The sequence below is a fragment of the Dryobates pubescens genome, chromosome 27 (genome assembly GCF_014839835.1).
Source record: "Dryobates pubescens isolate bDryPub1 chromosome 27, bDryPub1.pri, whole genome shotgun sequence".
In the NCBI taxonomy this organism is placed as follows: Eukaryota; Metazoa; Chordata; class Aves; order Piciformes; family Picidae; genus Dryobates; species Dryobates pubescens.
Window position 1 is genome coordinate 5396914 of NC_071638.1, and position 22829 is coordinate 5419742.

Sequence of the window (22829 nt, forward strand, 5' to 3'; positions counted from 1 at the left end):
AAAAGGCAAAAAAAAAAAAGCAAAAGTGTTTCTACAAAGATTTCCTACTATTTTCACTGTTCTTTGGTCATAAACATAAATATTACCGAATTAATCTTAATTTTTCATTCAGTTTACAACTCCATCATTTGCTGACATGTTTTAAATGTTTGAAAACAAAAAGACTGCTAGGTTTCTTTTTCAAAAAAAATAAGAGGAGAGCAGACAACAGTTCCCAATCAGAGTAGAAATTTCCTTTTTTAAAAGAATATAAAATGAATTTGAAGGAGGTGGGAGAGAGTGCCTGGATTTGTAAGATGCATTTTGAAACGTTTCTGCATTTGCATTTATTTTAATGTCGTTTATGCCCTCTAGTGTCAGAATAAAATTATTGCAGAAAAGATTCTTAACATACTGGTAATATTTTTTTCCCCTGTCATTGTATCTGTCAATAGCAGCCTAAATTATTTGGCCTCTGTAAAAATCATAGAATCAACAAGGTTGGAAAAGACCTCAAAGATCAGCAAGTCCAACCTGTCACCACAGACCTCATGACTACTAGACCGTGGCACCAAGTGCCACGGCCAATCCCGTAAGAGCACCTCCAGGGATGGTGACTCCACCACCTCCTTGGGCAGCACATTCCAATGGCCAACAACTCTCTCAGTGAAGAACTTTCTCCTCACCTCAACCCTAAACCTCCCCTGGCACAGCTTGAGACTGTGTCCTCTTCTTCTGGTACTGGTCACCTGGGAGAAGAGACCAACCCCCTCCTGGCTACAACCTCCCTTCAGGTAGTTGTAGACAGCAATAAGGTCTTCCCTGATCCTCCTCCAGGCTAAACAACCCCAGCTCCCTCAGCCTCTCCTCATGGGGCTGTGCTCAAGGCCTCTCCCCAGCCTCATTGCCCTTCTCTGGACACGTTCAAGAGTCTCAATGTCCTTCTTAAACTGAGGGGCCCAGAACTGGACACAGGACTCAATGTGTGGCCTAACCAATGCAGAGTACAGGGGCACAATGACCTCCCTGCTCCTGCTGGCCACACTATTCTTGATGGACATCCAAGATTCATTCCTACTCCATACATCCTACAGTTTCAGATTTTTGGTGTAAAGGTCATTTGGGGGGCTGCAATCTATCCCAAATATGAGCTTTTGATTGGTCACAGACCCCAAAAAGGAAAAAAAAATTAAGGTAAAATGTCTGTGATCACTTACCTTCTGAAATACATTTACTAATTGGGGGAAAAAAGCCACAAAGAAATAAAAACAATTCAAAAAAAAAAAAAAAAAAAAAACCAAAACAATTCAAACAAAAAAATTCAAAAGTATTTCAATAAGAGGCATTGTAACTCTCTGTTATTAAGATTATTAAGGAAAATACCTTCTCTGCTTATATATAATAAAAATAACCAGAAAGTATGACTCCTTTCAATTATAAACCAGACCTTTGACTTAAGAAATATTCCATCTTAGGTAACAGTCCATCAAATAACAGTCTTCATTAGATTCAGGAATAAGATAAATAGCAGATGATGCCACAAATACAGCTTCTGTTGCCTGAGATCTCTTGAATTATGGGCATACTACATCAGTTATACTCTACTCATCAATTAGAAGAGCAGCGTCACTTTGTCAAGTGGATGTCCGTGGGTAAGATATGAAGTGACAACACTTAGATTACAAATTGGGCGTTTGTAAACCTGAATACATTCAGTGTCCTGAACTACTATGACAGCTCAGCCTTTTGTGTGTGATTTAAGCTGCCTTTTGTGCCCCTAAACCTGTCACTCAAAGCGGTAAATCACCCCCTTGTTACTCAGATCAGTACTCTGAATGACCCAGTATTTGCACAATCTCTTTCCTTGCAGTAAGGAGTCACCTGTGAAAATGTGGCCTGTCACCTGTTGAACACAACTGGGACAAATACACATGCCTTTTAATCCACCCATCCCTGTATGATGTCACTTAGTGAACAGATGTCCACAGACTACAAGCAATAACACGTATCTGACCTGTCTGGACTACATCTAGTGAAACCTAAGCATCAGTATGATCACGTTGTTTCTGACTTGTGATTTGATTGACACACCTAGTTTGTCATAGCCTTCTCCCTTCTCTCTTTGGCTAATGAAGTAGAATGCACCTGCCTGATAACAGGGATCAGTACAACACCTCTTTTTCTTCACTCATCCAGAGCATACAATATTGGGGTGACACAACTGACATTACAAAATTAGATTGTCAGCACAGACAGTAAATGTCTAAAGACCAACTTAAGCTATGTCCATAATAATAGACATATGTGGAACAGACTACACACAAAGCTATAAAAAGACAGCAACAAAGGGGGAAAAAAAAGCACATAAAGGGTAATACGTTTGCAGCTACTGTGTGAAAAGCAGCGAGACAAGCAAAGTGGCACTAGGAAAAAAAACCCTCACAACAGTTCCCTATTGAAAAGTGACTGTGTGCAAATTGCTTAATGAGATTCCATGTTTGTTCTCTCCGTGACGGAAGAGATCAGATTTTCTGCAGGATTTAGAATCTGGTTTAGAGATGAAGTGTAATTCTTTTTTTCACTGTGAAGCACAAGCACCACAGCGACTGTGCCATCTGAAAACGGAGTTACACTCTTTTTTTAACTTAAGCTTCCCAAGGAATAAAGCAACTGCAGGTGGGGTGAAGGAAGAAATCTCCCCTTTGTTTTATGCCATCCACTTCCACTGGTGGCATTCAGTGATGTATGAGGTATAACTAAAGGTAATGTCTAATCCAGCGGGAAGACCTTCATTAACCATTCTGGTCATGCCTAGACTAGACTAAATTCTGTGTCACTCTCCCCAAGGAGAGCAAGGCTAACCAGGGTGCATGTGGTAAAAAATGCATTTTGTCACAAAAGTGAGCAAATGCATTTTTCATTCCTGTGCAGGAAGGCTTATTTCTTGCAAGCAAATTTTTATTTTTGCCTGAACATAATTTTATTTAAACATCTCCAACACAGTGTTTAGCAACAGCAGAAAAACTAATTATGCAGGACTTATGAATGATGGGAAAGATATTATTAGCACTAAACGATGGGTAAATAATATTGCATTTGGAAACATGTCGCCCTAGTACAACTTCCTCAAGGTGAAAGAGAAAAATAATCAAAAGGAAGTTGTATTAAAGTAAGCAGTATATCCAGCCACCTGTCATTTTGCCCAGAGGGTAAGAAAAACATTGCAAGGTACTTGCATGTATCAGACAGTCCTCTTTTAATTTTTCATTTCGCTCTCTAACAGTGAAAGACTGTGAAAAAGCACCTCCTTGTCTCAGTGGGTACACATAAACACGGAAAGGTTCCGATCTCCAGGCCTAGAGCGCCAGTCTGCACTTGATTTGCCTACTTGTAGTGTCACATGATCAACAGAATGAGCTATATTACAGAATCATAGAAGCACCAAGGTTGGAAGAGACCTCAAAGTCATCAAGCCCAACCTGTCACCCAAGACCTCATGACTACTAAACCACAGCACCAAGTACCACATCCAATCCCCTCTTGAACACCTCCAGGGATGGTGACTCCACCACCTCCCTGGGCAGCACATTCCAATGACGAATTCCTCTCTCAGTGAAGAACTTTCTCCTCACCTCAAGCCTGAACTTCCCCTGGCACAGCCTGAGACTGTGTCCTCTTGTTCTGGTTCTGCTTGCCTGGAAGAAGAGACCAACCCCCTCCTGGCTAGTACCGCCCTTCAGGTAGTTGTAGACAGCAATAAGGTCTCCCCTGATCCTCCTCTTCTCCAGGCTAAACAATCTATGAATACATAGAATACATAGAATAAACCAGGTTGGAAGAGACCTTCAAGATCATCACATCCAACCCATCAACCAATCCAACACCACCTAAACAACTAACCCATGGCACCAAGCACCCCATCAAGTCTTCTCCTGAAAACCTCCAGTGATGGCAACCCCACCACCTCCCCAGGCAGCCCATTCCAATGGGCAATCACTCTTTCTGTATAGAACTTTTTCCTAACATCTAGCCTGAACCTCCCCTGGCACAGCCTGAGACTGTGTCCTCTTGTTCTGGTACTGGCCGCCTGGGAGAAGAGACCAACATCCGCCTGTCTACAACCTCCCTTCAGGTAGTTGTAGAGAGTAATAAGGTCACCCCTGAGTCTCCTCTTCTCCAGGCTAAGCAACCCCAGCTCCCTCAGCCTCTCCTCATAGGGCTTGTGCTCTCCCCAGCCTCGTTGCCCTTCTCTGGACATGTTCAGGAGTCTCAATGTCCTTCTTAAATTGAGGGGCCCAGAACTGGACCCAGGACTGGACCCAGACCTAACCAGTGCAGAGTACAGGGGCAGAATGACTTCCCTGCTCTTGCTGACCACACTATTCTTGGTACAGGCCAGGGTGACACTGGCCTTCTTGGCCAGCTGGGCACTCTGCTGGCTCATGTTCAGCTGGCTGTCAATCAGCACCCCCAGGTGACTTTCTGTTTGTCTGCTCTCCAGCTACTCTGACCCCAGCCTGTAGTGCTGCATAGGGTTGTTGTGGCCAAAGTGCAGCACCCGGCACCATCTTCAAATTACTCAGAGCAAGCAATGCCTTCTGTCCAGAGCGGCCATCAGTGACAATGTGAGCTTATGAAGGTTCAGCAATTTAGCATTTCAAGTGACAGGCATCTAAATATAGGGTTTGGAATCTAATTTAATGGATCTGTTCCAGTAGTACTGAGAGTGTGTGTATTTGACATTTGAAGATCTAGCTTTGTCAGGTGTGTGTAAATATATATTGCCTTTTAAATAGCCTTCTGTGGATATGCTTTGATTCAGTTTAAGAAAATACTTGGATTGTTATCTAGAAGGATGAAGTAAAACAGCAACTAATACAGTAAACTGGCAATGATTATCAGTGATTTGATCCTGTGACTTCTGGTTAGGCCACACCTTGAGTCATGTGTCCAGTTCTGGGCCCCTCAGTTTAGGAAAGATTTTAACTTGCTGGAACATGTCCAGAGAAGGGCAACAAAGCTGGGGAGGGGTTTGGAGTACAAGCCCTATGAGGAGGGGCTGAGGGAGCTGGGGTTGCTGAGCCTGGGGAAGAGGCAGCTCAGGGGAGACCTTCTTGCTCTCTACAACTACCTGAACGGAGGTTGTAGCCAGGAGGGGGCTGGTCACTTCTTCCAGGCAACGAGCAGCAGAACAAGAGGACACAGTCTCAAGCTGCACCAGGGGAGGTTTAGGCTGGATGTTAGGAAGAAATTCTTCATAGAGAGACTGATTGCCCATTGGAATGTGGTGCCCGGGGAGGTGGTGGAGTCACCATCACTGGAGGTGTTTAGGAGGAGACTTGATGGGGTGCTTGATGCCATGGTTTAGTTGATTACATGGTGTTGGATGATGGGTTGGACATGATGATCTTGAAGGTCTCTTCCAATCTGGTCTATTCTATTCTATTCTATTCTATTCTATTCTATTCTATTCTATTCTATTCTATTCTATTCTATTCTATTCTATTCTATTCTCCCCTAAGCACACCAGACTGGCTCCAGGCCCACCACTCATCTCACCACTCCACCTGAGAAAAACCTGGGGTTACTAATGTGCTGGGGATCCCATTTGTCAAAAGGACCTTGAATGGTCGTTTACCCCTGGCCAAAGAAAACAGCTGGGCATGCATCACTCCTGACAGCTGATAGTCAGCTTTGGCTTTCGGAAGATAAGCACCAAAAGTTCCTGTGTCGTGAGGTGTAAATGTTGATGTGAAGGACAACGTGACTCTTTATCTAGAATTTTTCCAGGTTTATATATCTTGCAATTAACACCAGCTATATAAATAATTTAGAAGATGGATTCTATTACATTAACTATTTTTATCTGGCCCTGCATGTCACAAAATCAGAAATTAACAGCATTCAAATTCTGAACAGGTGCAGGAGGGGGTTATTGGTAGAAATCTTAATGTATCATTTCCTGGGAATATTTTACCCTTGAACATACTTTGTAAAGCAACTAAACATTTATTTTATACACTATTTGGTCAATAATCTAAGACTTAATCATGTATATTACATTTGCCTGGACAACAGCTTACTTGAATATTTACATTAACCACCTTCCTCTCATTGCACAAAATGCAAACATCCATCTTAGCCTACAAGCTGATACATAATCTCCTTTTGACATATGCTGAGTTCTCATTGATAAAAGGCATTCCCTAAGCCTACGTAGATTCTCCATCACCTGAGGTCTTCATCTCTTTTTCCCTTCCTTCTCATGATTATGTGCACAATTTGGTCCATGTGACTTGAAGTCTCCCCTCATACTCCCCTCCAGGCAGGTTGTGTTTTCCAGAAAGCATTTTTTGCCAAATGTTGTCCTTTCTAGATTTTTGTTTCTTGTTTTTTGTTACGTTCAAAGTTTATACATTCTTTGCAATAGGGTAATGTGCTGTCTCTCTGCTCATAAGCATACTAAACTTGCTTGCTGCAATCAATGTTTAATAATAACTTAAAATCCAGTAAGGTTAAAACCAGAATAGTACTAGAAGGGGATTTGTCTCTTTATTCACCTCTGCAGTATGTAATTACATACTTCTCTATGGAATGTGGCAGTCTAGAGAGGCCAAAGAGCTGGTATTTCTTAATAAGCTGTCACTCAAGTGCCTCCACATACTTCAGCAGTATTATGTTCTTAGTTGCTGGATAAAACAATATCCAGCGTCACAAAGAAAGGTGGCAGCCTAGTCATTCTGAGCAGTGCCAGGATTTGCAGCTAGAATTTGTTTGGTTGTTTGCTTAGGTCATGTTTGCTTTTGTCTAGATTACAGAAAGGACCTCTGAAGGTCAGCTAGTCCAGTTTCCCACTCGAAGGCAGCCCATCAACAACAATAGCTTAAATCAGCCATGCTTTTCTTTAGCCAAATGTCGAAAATCTCCAAAGATAGAAAGTCCATGATCTCCTGGGCAACCTGTCCCAAAATGCACTACCCTCCTAAATGAAAGTACTATATCAGCTCAGTGAGACAAAGGATTATGCAGTTTGACATCTACCTTACCAAGTGGTCTCCCTAGGATATTGACAATGAAAAATGATGAGTTCTTCCAACAAGCAATGGGGTAAGGACTTCATTTTAGATAGATAGATAGATAGATAGATAGATAGATAGATAGATAGATTAGATAGATAGATGTATATGTGTTCAGGGCGAGGCTTGACAGGATGCTTGGTGCCATGGTTTAGTTGATTAGGTGGTGTTGGATGATAGACTGGACACGATGATCTTGAAGGTCTCTTCCAACCTGGTTTATTCTATTCTGTTCTCTCTATATATATACATATAAAAATATAGATAGATGGATAGATAGATAGATTTTTTTTTCATAGCAATGTCACTCCATTGCAATACAAAGAGAGGTTCTAGAGCAAGCACAACATAGATGTCCACAGGCTACCCAACAGCAGCTTGAAATTAACATTATGAATGCAGAGCACTGAGCAAGCTCTGTATGTATGCACAGGCGTACAAAGTATTATTTAGATGCAGCAACTGTTATTTGCAAGAGAAGTAAAATGCATTGTGCAATTAATACATCCTGAAATTCAATACTTAAAGGAGACTTTTGCCTCTGCTAAATGTTTTGTTTTCTTGAACCCAGGTATGGTGACATGGTGCCGAAGACAATAGCTGGCAAGATTTTTGGTTCAATATGCTCCCTGAGCGGGGTCTTAGTCATCGCTCTGCCAGTTCCGGTAATTGTCTCCAACTTCAGCCGCATCTACCACCAGAATCAGCGAGCAGACAAGCGCAGGGCACAAAAGGTGAGCGCCTAATTTTTGCTCCTTTTGCTGTTCAACAACAGATGAATATGACTTTTTATAGGCTGTGCATCCTCAAAGTAGGTTTGGTCTCTTAGGAAGAGAGCTACTGTATCTATGTGCTACATGCCTAGCCTGTGTCCCAGATGCAAATGCTGTTGCTTTTTTTAGTGAGGGGGGAAAAAACAACACCACAAAACAAACAACCACCAGCAACAAAAAACCAACAACCAATAAAACACAAAATGGTTCATTGACCTTTTCTGTCAAAATTTACAGATCTATTATTAGGTAATTCATCCTGGTTGCTAGACTAGAGCTAGTATTTTTCAGGCAGCATCTGCAGTCCCACCCACTGAGGATTTTTCTGTGGTTTTCAAGCAGACATTCTTTCCACCAGTCCTCTGATGAGAAAACCAAACAACCAAACAAAAAGCCCCCCATAATAATGATTCTAATGTCTGTCCTAACAGCCTGCTTCACTAATCCATGTGTTTAATTTTCAGATTCAGTCTCTGGGGAATCTTATTATTGGGGAACTTGCCTCCTCAGCTCTACTTCACTTAAAAGGTTTCAGAAAAAAATAAAAAGAAAAAAGAGCTTAATCAGGAAAAGTCCAAAGCAAAAGTCTCGTTTTCCAGCTTCCTGGATTTGCTGAGTTTCTCACTAATAATCAGCTAGTTCTACCAAAAGACGATTTCCCTCCCTGACCCATAAGGACAAGGTCAGGAGCCAGGAAGAACTGTTTGCCAGAAGAGATAGTAAACCTTCTGGGCAGTCACCTTCCTCTCCACATCGTTGCCAATACTGCCAACCTACTTTGCCCAACCATGTAATGCTAAGCGGCTCAGATAGCCTCCATTGGCACCTGAAGCACTGATAAGGGAGCTGACATGCATTACCTTCTGCTCCTCTGCTGCTGACAGTCAGAATGCTCTGGATGCAACACAGAATGTAAGATTACCAAGACTGAAGTGTCACCACTCGGACTTTTTGTGGTCCCATAGTCCCTCTCCAGAGGTCTTGAGTCTCCAGTGACAGAGGGAGAGCAGAGGTGTGCTTGCAGGTGATCGCTGGGGACTACATATATAGACCAGCAAATGCAAGCAGCCACAGGGGGCTTGTGCTTCACATAGACAACAGCACTAGGTTTAGAGATACAAAATCTTTGTGTGTTTCTTTTCAACCACCTTTTTGACTGATTTAGTCACAAAAAAGACATGAAGTAAACATACACTGTGATACAATTCCCAGCATATCTTAAAATCAGGAGAAACAGAGTTATATGGCCAAAAAACTCAGTCACAGGCCTGGGCTGAAGATATTACACCCTTAATGGCCACATCTTGGAAGAAAGCTGAGGAAGATAAAGAAAATGGCCATAAAAGAAACCAGCCATATCACAGACATGTCCTACCTGACTAGAAACTAGAAACTGCTTCAGTAATCCATATCTTGCCTATCTACTAATTCCATCCACTCCACTGCATGCCATTTTGTCCCACGTCCTAGTTTCGTCTGTGCATTTCCCACTCCCATAGCTGGAGCATGCAGAGAACTCATCACTTCTACACTACACTGTTCTGTCCAGAACATTTCCACTTCTGTTTGTGTAATGGCAGCAGACAGAGTAAACAGTCAGTATCTATCAGCCAGAACACAGCTGTTCATTACTGTGCCTCCCAGCACTGCACCAGTCATGGGTAACAGGTCTGCTTGGTTCCAGCAATCAATGTGCCTGCTCTGAGCTTTCATAATAAGTTCAGACACAACAAGCCTTACTTTAGATAGAAACTGTTTCCTAGTGCATGCCATAAACCAGAATTTTCTATGCTTGCTTTACACTTGCCAGTGAAAGTAAAGATGCACACAAGAAAATACCTTGCAAAAATTAGACTGGCAGAGTGGCTGCTCTTCTCCATAATCTCTTCCTGAATAGAAACTGCTTAAATTAATAACTAACATTTTCTCCTTGCAAAACAGTGAGCTCATTGTATGTCCCAAGCAGGAATATGAAGTGATGAATGGCAGTCTTGCCAAGTGTCTTTCCCTGTGCTCCCCAGAACAATGACAACAGTAAGGAAGTAAGGATGAGAGATTTCTCATAACTGTTAATGCCCTTCTTGCTTTGGTGAAAATGGTTTTGAGGTCTGATTAACTTAGCACTGGATATGTGTTTCATTGGTAATCTCCTATTGCAAAGCTGATCTCGTTCTCAATCTAAAGTGACTGAAGTGTTGGTTGAACTGAATATCGGTCTGACAGACTGAAGAAAAAGGAAATCAATAAAAAAGTACTTCTTGGGTACAGCATAGTCCCTATTTAGCAATATTGAGCTATGAAGTATAGCCTTGCATTTCACAAAAGGGCTCTGCTGCATTGTATAAGAATATTCAAGCAAAAAGGTCACATTCTTAAAGTCTGAAATTCCTTCTTCATTCAATACAAGACAAGATTTACATAGTTTTCTAAAATAAATGAGGCACCAGCCTTCTGTTCTCTAAGGATGAAGAACATAAGCTTCAAAGAAGGTGCTGTTTCGTGGAGCACAGCATGAACCTCTGCAGGCCACGGCACCTCCCGCTAGCTCCAACAGTTTCCATCTGATGGAGAGAGTTGTAAAGCTGAATTGTGCAACTTACCTCATTGATAACTCACACAGAAGCTTAATCAACATAGTCTTCAAAATAGAAAAGCATTTGGGCTTGAAGAAAACCTAAGAGAACGTTCTCTGTTGAAGAGCTGAAATCTAATCCCAGCAGCACTGGCAGTTCTCAGCAGAAAATTGTTACTTACTTTAGGTTTGTTCAAGAGCCGTCAGACCATCAGTGTAAGCATGTACTGCGTTCTGCACAGTCAGTCAAGGTTAGACAATCCCTTTTGTTTCATCTTTTTGGCAAAAAATTGCTGCACATTAATGCTCAAGAGAAGACAGAAAAGATAAATCTATCTATACGTGATCTCATTTGTAATACATTTAAAAGGAAGCTCCTTCATCCACCCGTGGAAATACATTGTTGTAATTAGCATGAAATCCCGCTTTGCAACACGACCAGTGCGTCAGAGGCAGAGGCCAGCCTTCTGCTGCACTGTAGGGAGCTTGTTTGCAATCAGAATGAAGGAAGGGGAAGGGGAAGGGGAAGGGGAAAGGGAAGGGGGAGGGAGAGGGGGAGGGGGGAGGGGGAGGGGGAGGGGGAGGGGGGAGGGGGAGGGGGAGGGGGAGGGGGAGGGGGAGGGGGAGGGGGAGGGGGGAGGGGAGGGGAGGGGAGGGGAGGGGAGGGAAGGGAAGGGAAGGGAAGGGAAGGGAAGGGAAGGGAAGGGAAGGGAAGGGAAGGGAAGGGAAGGGAAGGGAAGGGAAGGGAAGGGAAGGGAAGGGAAGGGAAGGGAAGGGAAGGGAAGGGAAGGGAAGGGAAGGGAAGGGAAGGGAAGGGAAGGGAAGGGAAGGGAAGGGAAGGGAAGGGAAGGGAAGGGAAGGGAAGGGAAGGGAAGGGAAGGGAAGGGAAGGGAAGGGAAGGGAAGGGAAGGGAAGGGGAAACAATCCATTGTTATCAGAACATTTTCTTGTATAAAATAAGAAGATCCAAGGATCTGACCTATCCTGACATTAAATAAATAAATAAGCCAAAACAGATATTGGAATTCAGGGCAGAACTAATTATGCCCTGTAGTCTTACTATGACTTTTCCTCAAGCAGATTTATCACTACTGAGACAGTTTTGAAGATTTCTATTTGTGGAGCTTTTCTCAGCTAGAGACAACTTCAAAAAGCCAAGTTATTTTGGTTGCCCATCAGCGCCTTCAGGTCACAAAGTTAATGACAGATGTGTTGTGACTCTTCCTTAAGGAAAGGAATGGCGAAAGGGGAAGGGGAAAGGAAAGGAAAAGGCAAAAGGAAAAGGGGAAAGAAAAGAGGGAAAAAATGAAAAGGGGAAAAGAAAAAAGGAAAGAAGAAAGGGAAAAGAAAAGTTCCAGCAAGTTTGGTTAGAATTTCCTGTTCCATATTTGATAGGTATCAAGGGTTAAGATATGGCTAGTCCCTCATCATATTCAGTGGGATGACTACCAGGACAGAGAAGGGAATGGTGGAGGCATAGCTACCCTCTTGGAATGGATATCTGCCTTTCATTTGCAGCTTGACTGCAAAGCTCCAACCCAGAATACTGCAGCAGCTCTTATGATGACAGTGTCTTCCTTACCCTGAATGAAGCTTTCTCTGATAGATGACTTCCCTGATTTCCAGATACCTATTTTTCTGACTGTTTTGTATCCTATTAAACAGAAAGTCCCATGTGCAGGTCCATCTGCCCATTATTGTTCATTATCTGATAACTGAAGAAGCCATAGTTTTAGCTCCCAAGCTATTCCTACTAAGTGTGACTTTGCATGGTGCCTCCACAGAACACTCTAACAACTATCATCAGCTCCAAAACTTGACTTAATACATAAAATCCAACCTGAATCTTTCAGAAGAATATGGTCTTCCAGCTTCACACAGCAAAATATATCCTGAGGATTGTCTTGGCTTTATTATTTATTGATTTTGTATGATGCATCTATCTGTCAAGTTATAAATAACAAGTTACTAGATAAACATAAATAGTTTAAGATAAATTGCAGCAACAACTGCTTAACAGCACCTGGCAGCCTAGATCTGAGCATTTGTAGCAGGGAACCCTGCTAGCCATCATGACTTCTGCAAACTAGATAGGCTATTAATCTCAGCGGGGATGCAGGGACATAAATAGCAGAGTAACTTATCCAAGACTCTTGAATTTAGGACAATAGCATGCAAAACTTCTATTTACTGAACAATAATTGGAAAAGATTCCGAAAGCAAGGCACAGGTCAACAAGTATCTGAGCCTTATTTCATTCCATAGCTATTAACACACAAAGTAAACAGCATTTTCTTCTCTACAGCATAAAGACATCTTGTAAGTTATTGTCGGCTAGACTGAAGCCAATTATTTGCAATTACTGAAAATTAGAAAACCGGAGCATGAAACATGGGCTTAATTTTTCACTTCAAAACAAACACAGAGGATGGATTATGAAAGACCCCCCCCAAAAAAGTAAACAGAAATGTGCCTGTTTTTTGAACAAATTTGGTCATTGCTTTAGGAGCTGTTGTGTTGTGGTTAACACCAGTAGGCAGCTAAACACCACGCAGCAGCTTGCTCACTCCTCCCCAGCAGGATGAGAGGGAGAATCAGAGGGTAACATTGCAAAAATTCATGGGTGGGGATAAAGACAGCTTAACTTTTTATTATTTTTTTTTTAAAGAAGGAGGGGGAGGGGAAACAGAGAGTGGAAAAATACAAATCCAAGAAAGAAATAGTAATACAAAAGAAAACAATTGATCACCAACCACCAATGCCCAGCCTGTCCTAAAGCAAGGGCTGACCCTCACCACTCTGCAGTTTTATACCTGAGCACAATGCCATAGAGTATAAAATAACTGTCTGGTCAGCTTGGGTCAGCTGTCCTGTCCTTCCTGTGTTCTCCCCTGGCTGGAGAAGAGGAGGCTCAGGGGAGACCTTATTGCCGTCTACAGCTACCTGAAGGGTGGTTGTAGCCAGGTGAGGGTTGGTCTCTTCTCCCAGGCAACCAGCACCAGAACAAGAGGACACAGTCTCAAGCTGCACCAGGGGAGGTTTAGGCTCGAGGTGACGAGAAAGTTCTTCACAGAGAGAGTTGTTAGTCATTGGAATGTGCTGCCCAGGGAGGTGGTGGAGGCACTGTCCCTGGAGGTGTTCAAGAGGGGACTGGACGTGGCACTTGGTGCCACAGTCTAGTAGTCATGAGGTCTTGGGTGACAGGTTGGACTTGATGATCTTTGAGGTCTTTTCCAACCTTATTGATTCTATGATTCTATCTTTTTGTGCATCCCCAGCTTACTCAGTGGAACAGCCTGAGGAGCACAAAAGGCCTTGACTCTGTGTAAGAACTGCAGAAACAGCTTTTAATCAGAAATCCAAAACACAGCCCCATATGAGTGACTATGCAGAAAATTAACTGTCTTGACCAAAACCAGTGCACACAAAATGACTGTGAAGGAATTAGTATCTTTTCACTGTTACAAGAGCATTAAAAATGAATAGCCATAAAGTCACTAGTAATTTCTGAGTTGTCATAGTAAGATAGTTACGTAGTCTGGCAAGCAGCAGAAAAGAAACAACAGGAGCTATCCAAGTACTAAATTACCTGGGCTACCTAGGATTCTTGCATAGCAAATTGAAGAGAGGCTCTTGCCAATAATGATTCCCAGTACTGCAGTAAGACCTGCCCTAAAGTGTTCCTGATAAAAATCTCTCTTAAAACAACTGGAGAGCTGAGGGCATCTCGAGTGTTAAATGCTGTATGTTGTAAACATCCCCACGGTGCTACGTTTAGCGCTATTTAAAACCTTGCGAAAACACATGTTTGTATTTCTAAAACTGACCAAGTTGGCTGCTGTTGAATAGCAGTGAATTTTCTTTGTAAGGTTTATATAAATGTAGCCATAGGCAGGATCCATGTCTAAGCTGTAAAATCTGAAGACGGAGGGGGGGGAAGAAGCTCGATGCAAATACAACAGATGTAGGAAGAATTACAGCTGATCATCAATTTCCTTAGAATGTCTCAGATGAGATGATCATGGTGGAATTTCATCAGAGTAAGTAAATGAACTGTTTTTCAGCTACCTTTGTTTCCTTTGGTCTCTATAATTACCTGAAAAGAGGTTGTAGCCAAGTGGGAATTTGGCTCTTCTCCCAGGCAACCAGCACCAGAACAAGAGGACACAGTCTCAAGCTGCACCAGGGGAGATTTAGGCTGGATGTTAGGAAGAAATTCTTCATAGAGAGAGTGATTGCCCATTGGAATGTGCTGTCTGGGGAGGTGGTGGAGTTGCCATCACTGGAATTGTTTAGTAGGAGACTTGATGGGGTGCTTGGTGCCATGGTTTAGTTGATTAGATGGTGTTGGATGATGGGTTGGATGTGATGATCTTGAAGGTCTCTTCCAACCTGTTCTGTTCTATTCTATTCTACTCTATTCTATTCTATTCCAAATTACATAAAAATTACCAAAATCATAGTTTTTGCATTCAGTGGCTAACAGGAAACTCCTCACAGCAAAGAAGATAATCTGCTGCAGGAGAATTTAATCCTTTCTTTTTTTCCCCTAGATATTCCATAAAAGGGGAGAGCTAGGAAGGGCTTTACAGGGATTGAACAGTCCTTTTCTACTGTGACAGAGAATGCAGTTTGCAGAATAAAGGCAAGCATAGTTCTTCTGTAATTACAGTTTTCCTGACATCATTTTGGTGTGTCTCACAGGAATTCACTCCCCAGCACAGAGCCCTTAAAATGCTGTGGCTGATGCGAGCTTTTAATATTTTCTTGATAGCAAATGTGAGGGGTCATGAGACTAATCATGCCACAGGCCCTGACAGAAATCAGGCAAAAGCACTGAAAAACAAACCTTACCACTCCAATGGGTTTGTAAACACTTCCACTTTCAGGAATATTTTCTGTAAGTTGAGGTGTAAGTATGGAAGTCACCATATTTGGTTCCTGTCTAGGTAACAGATTTATTGTCTTCTTTTTGTGAAGTCAGGCCAACTGAATGAGTCTTAGCTAGAAAGATGTAAGCTGTTACTTTTCACCTCACAAATTGTTTCTAAGATGCAATAAATTCCTACTTGCAAAGCAATTTAAAATCTTCACATGGGAAGTACAATCTTTGCAGTAAATGCATTGCAGCACATTGAATTCACCCTTGCAGAAGCACTCTGCGGGTGATTTGGGCACTTTGCTCCTTGCCACTAGAACAAGATGCATTAACTGCATTGCTGGACAGACTGTGTGCACCAAGGAGGTGACAAACCAATGTGTTATTGTAGAATAGCCAACACATCACAAAACAGGCTCTCAAGAGGGTGGGTTTTTTTTGACTCACTGATGCACACAGGCACAGCATTATCATATTTTCTTTCAGAACAATTAAAAGATAAATAGATGACACATAACATAAGCCAGATTCAAGCCATGTTTGCTGTCAACTGTCATGAATTTCTTCGCTCACTGTTGAGACGTCCTGTGAACTTGAGGATGTGAGTGCAATGAAGCATGGTGCTGAGCCATTCTTCCTAACCAGTTAATTATTAATCATGCCAGAGAGATCTGGCAGCTGCAGTGACCAGGCTGCTTTCCTTCTATTCATACTGACATTTCGTGCCACAGAAACTGAGGGAAGGAAAATGCTCCCTCTATTTCCTGAAAATATTGACTAATTATCAGATCTGAAAATCCCTGTTAATATAGCAAAGTCAGTTTTTCAAGTTCTTCACTGTGAATTGTGCATTTCAGCAGCCATTCAGCTGCAGATGCTGCTTGGAATTTGGATTTCAGAATCAAAAAGCTAACCATAAAGATAAATCCAGATTCCTCCTTACACATGTAACCATCCACAAAAATTACTGAACCAGGATGCCATCCTAGAAATCCCACAGAAACTTATGTTTTCTGTATTGTTGGTTGAGAGAGTCTTTTCTTTATGCTTTCTCTTAATGTTGGCACAGAAGTCAGTGGACCAAAGTGTCCTTCACTGATGAGCCACCATGTACTCTGAAATGAAGTCACTTTCACAAACAAAGCAGCTCATCTGAGAAATATTGAATCCCTCTCAGCAATTTTGATACCTACAGTCTCTGAAAAATCATAGAATCATAGAATCAACAGGACTGGAAAAGACCTCAAGGATCATCATGTCCAACCTGTCACCCAATTCCTCATGACTACTAGACCATGGCACCAAGTGCCACGTCCAGTCCCCTCTTGAACACCTCCAGGGATGGTGACTCCACCACCTCCCTGGGCAGCCCATTCCAATGGCTAACAACTCTCTCAGTGAAGAACTTTCTCCTCACCTTGAGCCTAAACTTCCCCTGGTGCAGCTTGAGACTGTGTCCTCTTGTTCTGGTGCTGGCTGCATGGGAGAAGAGACCAGGTTAAGGACAGGTTATGACCAATGATGACAAGCATTAAGTTGGATTATACCAACAGATAGGAAGCATTTTCTTTCAAAGGCCTGGGAAGTATTCAGGAACTTAGCTGGGAGACAACATTAAAACCACTACCACATTCTGCCACTCTGAAAATCCAGAAGGCTCTGAGAAGCCAGCTCATGGCAGTTGCACTGGTACGTTTTTTTTCTGAAACATTTATTCCCCTTTAAAGAGATCTTCACTGTAGGAGGAGCTGAGATGGATGCCAATGTTCCTGACCTACAAAGCATAAGGCATGGCACAGTTGCAGCAGTGCAAAAAAAGGAGGCGCTTTACCTGCTGATCTGTCTAATCTCTTTGCAAAATCATTGTTCTTATTAGCTGATGCATGCAAACAAATAACAACTTCTGTCATCTGCATTTTAAATGAGAAGACACTCATGAGCTGCTTCACCTGGAGGATAGATGCAATACAGCCTTCCAGACATGGAATGATGATATTGGTATTCATAAGCAGCTGGTTCCAATTAGCAGTTTAGATAAACAGAGTAATGAAAATGAGTACAAGTGACACTATTCCTTTTCTCTGTTTACACAGAAAGCCAGGCTCGCTCGGATTCGTGCAGCAAAGAGTGGGAGTGCTAATGCCTACATGCAGAGCAAACGAAATGGCTTACTGAGTAACCAGCTGCAGCAGGTAATGGTTTTATATCCTTCACCTCCAGAGTAACAGCTTAATAACAGCCCAGCAGCAGCTTATTCTGTCTAGCACCAGGGCAAGTCAACTTGGTTCTATAGCCAATGTTATCTTTATAGGTAGATTAAGGAAGGCTAAACCAGACCATTACTAATGTTAAATGAAGTTTATGAGATTTGATGATGGAATATTAAAAGAGGGGGGAAATGGCCAGATAGAAATGCTGTATTCAAATGTAACACATATATATATATAACTAGATCCTGTAGAAGACGCTATTTAGAAAGTTCAAAGGGTTTGCCTCTTTAGAAGTAGGTTGGATTTCTCTCAGTTGGCTTTAGACAAATGGGTGACAAAACCAGACGTCATCATCAGTGATGGAAAAAGGTAGCTCCAAGGTACTGTTTGCACAGAGGTGTGTTGCAGAGTGAACATGTTTCTTGGAAGTACCTATTTTTCTCTAAGGAGAATCTTGGTGATAAACTCAAACACGCTGAAACCTAATGTTACCTGATGCAAATATTCCCCTTACCCCTGCCAAGGAAGTCAGGACCAGCAGTGGTAACCCCAGGCAGCAGCTGGGACTGCGATCCACAGCAACCCATGCTTTCAGAGACAAACCTTTGGCTGCTCAGAGCTGCAGCCAGCTGAGAGAGACTGAAGACACAGAGTTTTTTAATCCCTGCCATTTTCTGGCATTTAGCAATTCCCTGAAGGATACAGGAAGGCTTTCATTCCTCTATGCCCTTTCTGTTCAATATGTGTTAAAAAGCCAAATGCTTTAACCTATAGCCAGAAGAAGAGGAAGGAGCTGTCCATCCATCCGGTCTAGCACAAAGGATGAGCAGTCAGAGCCCTCGCTTCCTCTTCTGCTTGAAAGAATTCAAATCTTTGAACTAAAAAGAGACCAAATAGCTTAATTGTCATGCAGATTTCAAATATCTCAAAGTTGAATTGTAATCTTTCTTGTTACCCCACTTCCTCCTCTATTTAGTTTTGCTTTCTAGAGAGCAATCACAAACACAATTAATAAACAGTAGATGCTTTCGACTTAATTCTTCATTCTGTGTCAGTAGCATCTGTTGCATGCTTTCCAGGCTCAGCAGAATGGGATCACTGACATGAATTTTTGTGACCAAAAATTCTTTAGTGCTACAAAATGATCCCAAGAGAAAACTATGTTTAATTTCCTTCAAATGAGAAACTTTCCCAGGGAAAAGAAAAAACCCAAACCAAAATTTACTGTCACTTAAATTTATGATAATTTGAAATATGTATTGATTCAGTGTTCAAGCTTACATGTTGGTTGCACTAGTTAATTGTACCATACCATCTATGCATAAAAATATCTAAGATGAAAACATTTAAAAGGATATGCAAGAGAGAAAATATTTTGACCAAAAACCCCAAACAAATAAGAGGTCTCAGATCAAAACTTATTGGTGTTATACTATGTAGATGAAAGCATTGCAGCATTGCTACCATGTACAGTCCAGATTAGTTCTGATCAAACATTTGGATAAGAGCCCTCTTGTTACAAATGAGAATAATACAGAGTTTTATTTATTAACAGTCCTCCAGTGAAGAAGAACAGGCCTTTGTTAGCAAATCTGGCTCTTCCTTTGAAACGCAGCACCACCACCTGCTTCACTGCCTGGAAAAAACTACGGTAGGAAAAGAGAACTGTGTTTTCCTATGAATTCCAACACCAGCCTAGTTTTGAATGTTTTCTGTATTTCATCCAATTAGTAAGCCGTTAACTGAGGAGAAAAGCCATTTTTAGCTTATTTTAAAGCATTATACCCATTACATGTAAAGAGCAGAGATTCTGGATGAGAGCCTCATCTAGGGTGGAACATACTGACATGAGCGAGACGCCACCAGTATAGCCAGTCTGCATATGTGACCTTCAGTACGTTTTTCATACTCCCAGATGTTATCATTTGCATTTTTTTGCAGTACAGTTTATTAAACACAATTTGTGATCCTTACATATTCAACACTTGGTGCAGTCAAAGCAAGTTTGTGTCTGAGCAAATGCTGAGCTTTTGTACAGGGAGAGCGGCCGAGTGCTTCCTCAGACGCGAATGCAATTCTCGCTGAAAGGACTGCCAAAAGGGATCCCCCAGCATCCTATTTTGAAACTTTAAGTGTTTAATTCAGATGCAGGTGCAAAGCTTCAAAGCCTTTTGATTTCAGTGTGGAGGCTGAGATCCCTGTAAAAATCTCTGATGCAATTCATAATAGCCTAAATATGCACATTTAGATTTGAGACTGCCTACAAATCAAAAAGACTTACTTATTATGTGTTCTCTCTATTTTTCCCTGGTCAATACCTGGATGGAATAGGATGGGATGGGATGGGATGGGATGGGATGGGATGGGATGGGATGGGATGGGATGGGATGGGATGGGATAGAATAGAATAGAATAGAATAGAATAGAATAGAATAGACCAGGTTGGAAGAGACCTTCAAGATCATCACGTCCAACCCATCAACCAATCCAACCCACCTAAACAACTAAACCATGGCACCGAGCACCCCATCAAGTCTCCAAATAATTGTATAGCCATAAATGACAGTAAACTAAAGCAGACTTATGATTCAGTAAGAAGTGAGTGCCATGTTTGCTAGTAAATTTCTGGACAGATAACACCACAACAATGACCCTAATCATCCCCAATTTTATATTGTTTCCTCTTTTATAACTTCCTAAGGATGCTGAGAACATAAATATTACTTGCACTGAATTTAGTCTTTGTAGATTTTGAAATAACAAACGAAAGTAATTGCCTTGTATTTTGTGGTTTTTGCAGGGGTTATATTGCCTTGCATTTACCACTTATTATAAACAAGTCTGCCAACATCCATCACAGCACCATTTGCAAATTTACATCTAGTTTTAGCACTTCGGGTTGCACATAAAGACATATATGATTTCTCTTTAACTTCCATATGTGTTGTGGAACTTTGTGCTATTTTGTCATGAAATTATAGGCTAAATTTATAGGCATGGCATTTAACAAGTCCAAGTGCCGGGCGCTGCACTTTGGCCACAGCAACCCCATGCAGAGCTACAGGCTGGGGTCAGAGTGGCTGCAGAGCTCCCAAACAGAGAGGGACCTGGGGGTACTGGTTGACAGCCACCTAAACATGAGCCATCAGTGTGCCCAGGTGGCCAAGAAGGCCAGTGGAATCCCGGCCTGCATTAGGAATAGTGTGGCCAGCAGGAGCAGGGAAGACATTGCACTCTGCATTGGTTAGGCTGCACCTTGAGTATTGTGTCCAGTTCTGGGCCCCTCAGTTTAAGAAGGACATTGAGACACTTGAACATGTCCAGAGAAGGGCAACAGGGCTGGGCCTTGAGCACAAGCCCTATGAGGAGAGGCTGACGGAGCTGGGATTGTTTAGCCTGGAGAAGAGGAGGCTCAGGGGTGACCTCATTGCCCTCTACAACTACCTGTAAGGTGGTTGTGGCCAGGAAGGGGTTGGTCGCTTCTCCCAGGCAACCAGCACCCGAACAAGAGGACACAGTCTCAAGCTGCACCAGGGGAGGTTTAGACTCGAGGTGAGGAGAAAGTTCTTCACCGAGCGAGTTGTTTGTCATTGGAATGGGCTGCCCAGGGAGGTGGTGGAGTCACCATCCCTGGAGGTGTTCAAGAGGGGACTGGATGTGGCACTTGGTGCCATGGTCCAGTCGTGAGGTCTATGGAGACAGGTTGGACTCGATGATCCTCGAGGTCTCTTCCAACCTTAGTGATACTGTGATACTGTGAAAAGAAAAAAAAAGAATTAAAAGGTTTTCCCAGAACAGACATTGGTAAAGTTTTAGGAAGTACAAAACTATTTTTAATTGGAAAACTAATTGAGTTCTTGGCAAACACAGTGTAAGACACTGAATGTAATCTGAAGATGATGATTAGCTAATTTTTCCTCTCTGAATGTTCTGTTCACTGTGCAATAATGTTCAAAATATTGATTCTGACTGATGTATGCCTTCTAGAAGCCCATTTGAAGCAAGTTATTTCTTCCCGTATCAGTTGAATTTGGTGTTCTTCAACACCACTCAATTCCACACAAACTTATGTCGAAGTGAGGCAGAACAGAAGAAATTGAAATAATAATAATAATAATAATAATAATAATAATAATAATAATAATAATAATAATAATAATCCTATAAATGTATTTCCATTTCTTGCAAACATCTGGCCACGGTTATTACTCTGATTACTTTTTTATAGCAGTATTACATAGTTTACTGTCTAATAGTTGCTCTCTACAACTACCTTAAGGGAGGTTGTAGACAGGCAGAGGTTAATCTCTTCTCCCAGGCAACCAGCACCTGAACACAAGGACACAGTCTCAGGCTGCACCAGGGGAGGTTTAGGCTGAAGGTTATGAGGAAGTTTTACACAGAGAGAGTGATTGCCCATTGGAATGGGCTGCCCGAGGAGGTGGTGAAGTCATCATCACTGGAGGTGTTCAGGAGGAGACTTGATGGGGTGCTTGGTTGCATGGTTTAGTTGATTAGGTGGTGTTGGATGATAGGTTGGACACGATGATCTTGAAGGTCTCTTCCCACCTGGTCTATTCTATTCTATTCTATTCTATGCTATGCTATGCTATGCTATGCTATGCTATGCTATGCTATGCTATAGTAGCAGTATACTGTAATTCTCCTGAAAACCATCAGCACCTTTCCAGTTAATGCCTCATTCTTGAAAGAAAAAATTAAATTTTCATAGAATCATAGATTGATAGAATCAATAAGGTTGGAAAAGACCTCAGAGACCATCAGGTCAAACCTGTCACCCAAAACTTCATGACTAACTAAACCATGACTTCAAGTGCCATGTCCAATCGCCTCTTGAACACCTCCAGGGACAGTGACTCATAGTAATACAGAGAAATGCAGCATGCTAACAAACTGAGAGTGAGCGAGCAGCGTACAACAATCCTGAACATCCTCCCTAAACCATTCTCCTAAATCATTCTCAGGATATGCAGACTGATTCCAGCAGTAACTGGAAATACTGCTTATAAAAGGAGGCTTTCTCAAGCTCAAACTCGCATTCATGGAAGCGTGAACATGTATCTTAATCTCTGCTTAGTTTGGGCTACTGCTTCAAAATTACTGTAAAAATTCCTCCTCCCCACTCTAAGCAACACCACTATTTCACACTCTCCTGCACACAGAGAAAATGTGGCACTCACAGCTATGTGTGAAATGCTCCCTAATCACCTACTGAGTCAACATAAACCAGCCGTTTGAGTGAATTTGGATTCAGCTCTATGACAACCCTATAAAACTGCTGTCCATGCCGGGATTAAGCAAAGAGTGCATAAAGAAAGA

General features: G+C 42.0%; 1 protein-coding gene across 1 annotated transcript in view; it reads left to right on the plus strand.

The window, feature by feature from the left end:
• Positions 1–22829, plus strand: part of KCND2 (potassium voltage-gated channel subfamily D member 2) — a 341883-nt gene that overhangs the window by 313347 nt on the left and 5707 nt on the right. Inside the window, exons 2-4 of the mRNA XM_054173839.1 lie at positions 7627–7789; positions 17373–17471; positions 19045–19140. Coding sequence (XP_054029814.1) covers positions 7627–7789; positions 17373–17471; positions 19045–19140 — 358 coding nt within the window. The remainder of the gene's footprint in view (positions 1–7626; positions 7790–17372; positions 17472–19044; positions 19141–22829) is intronic.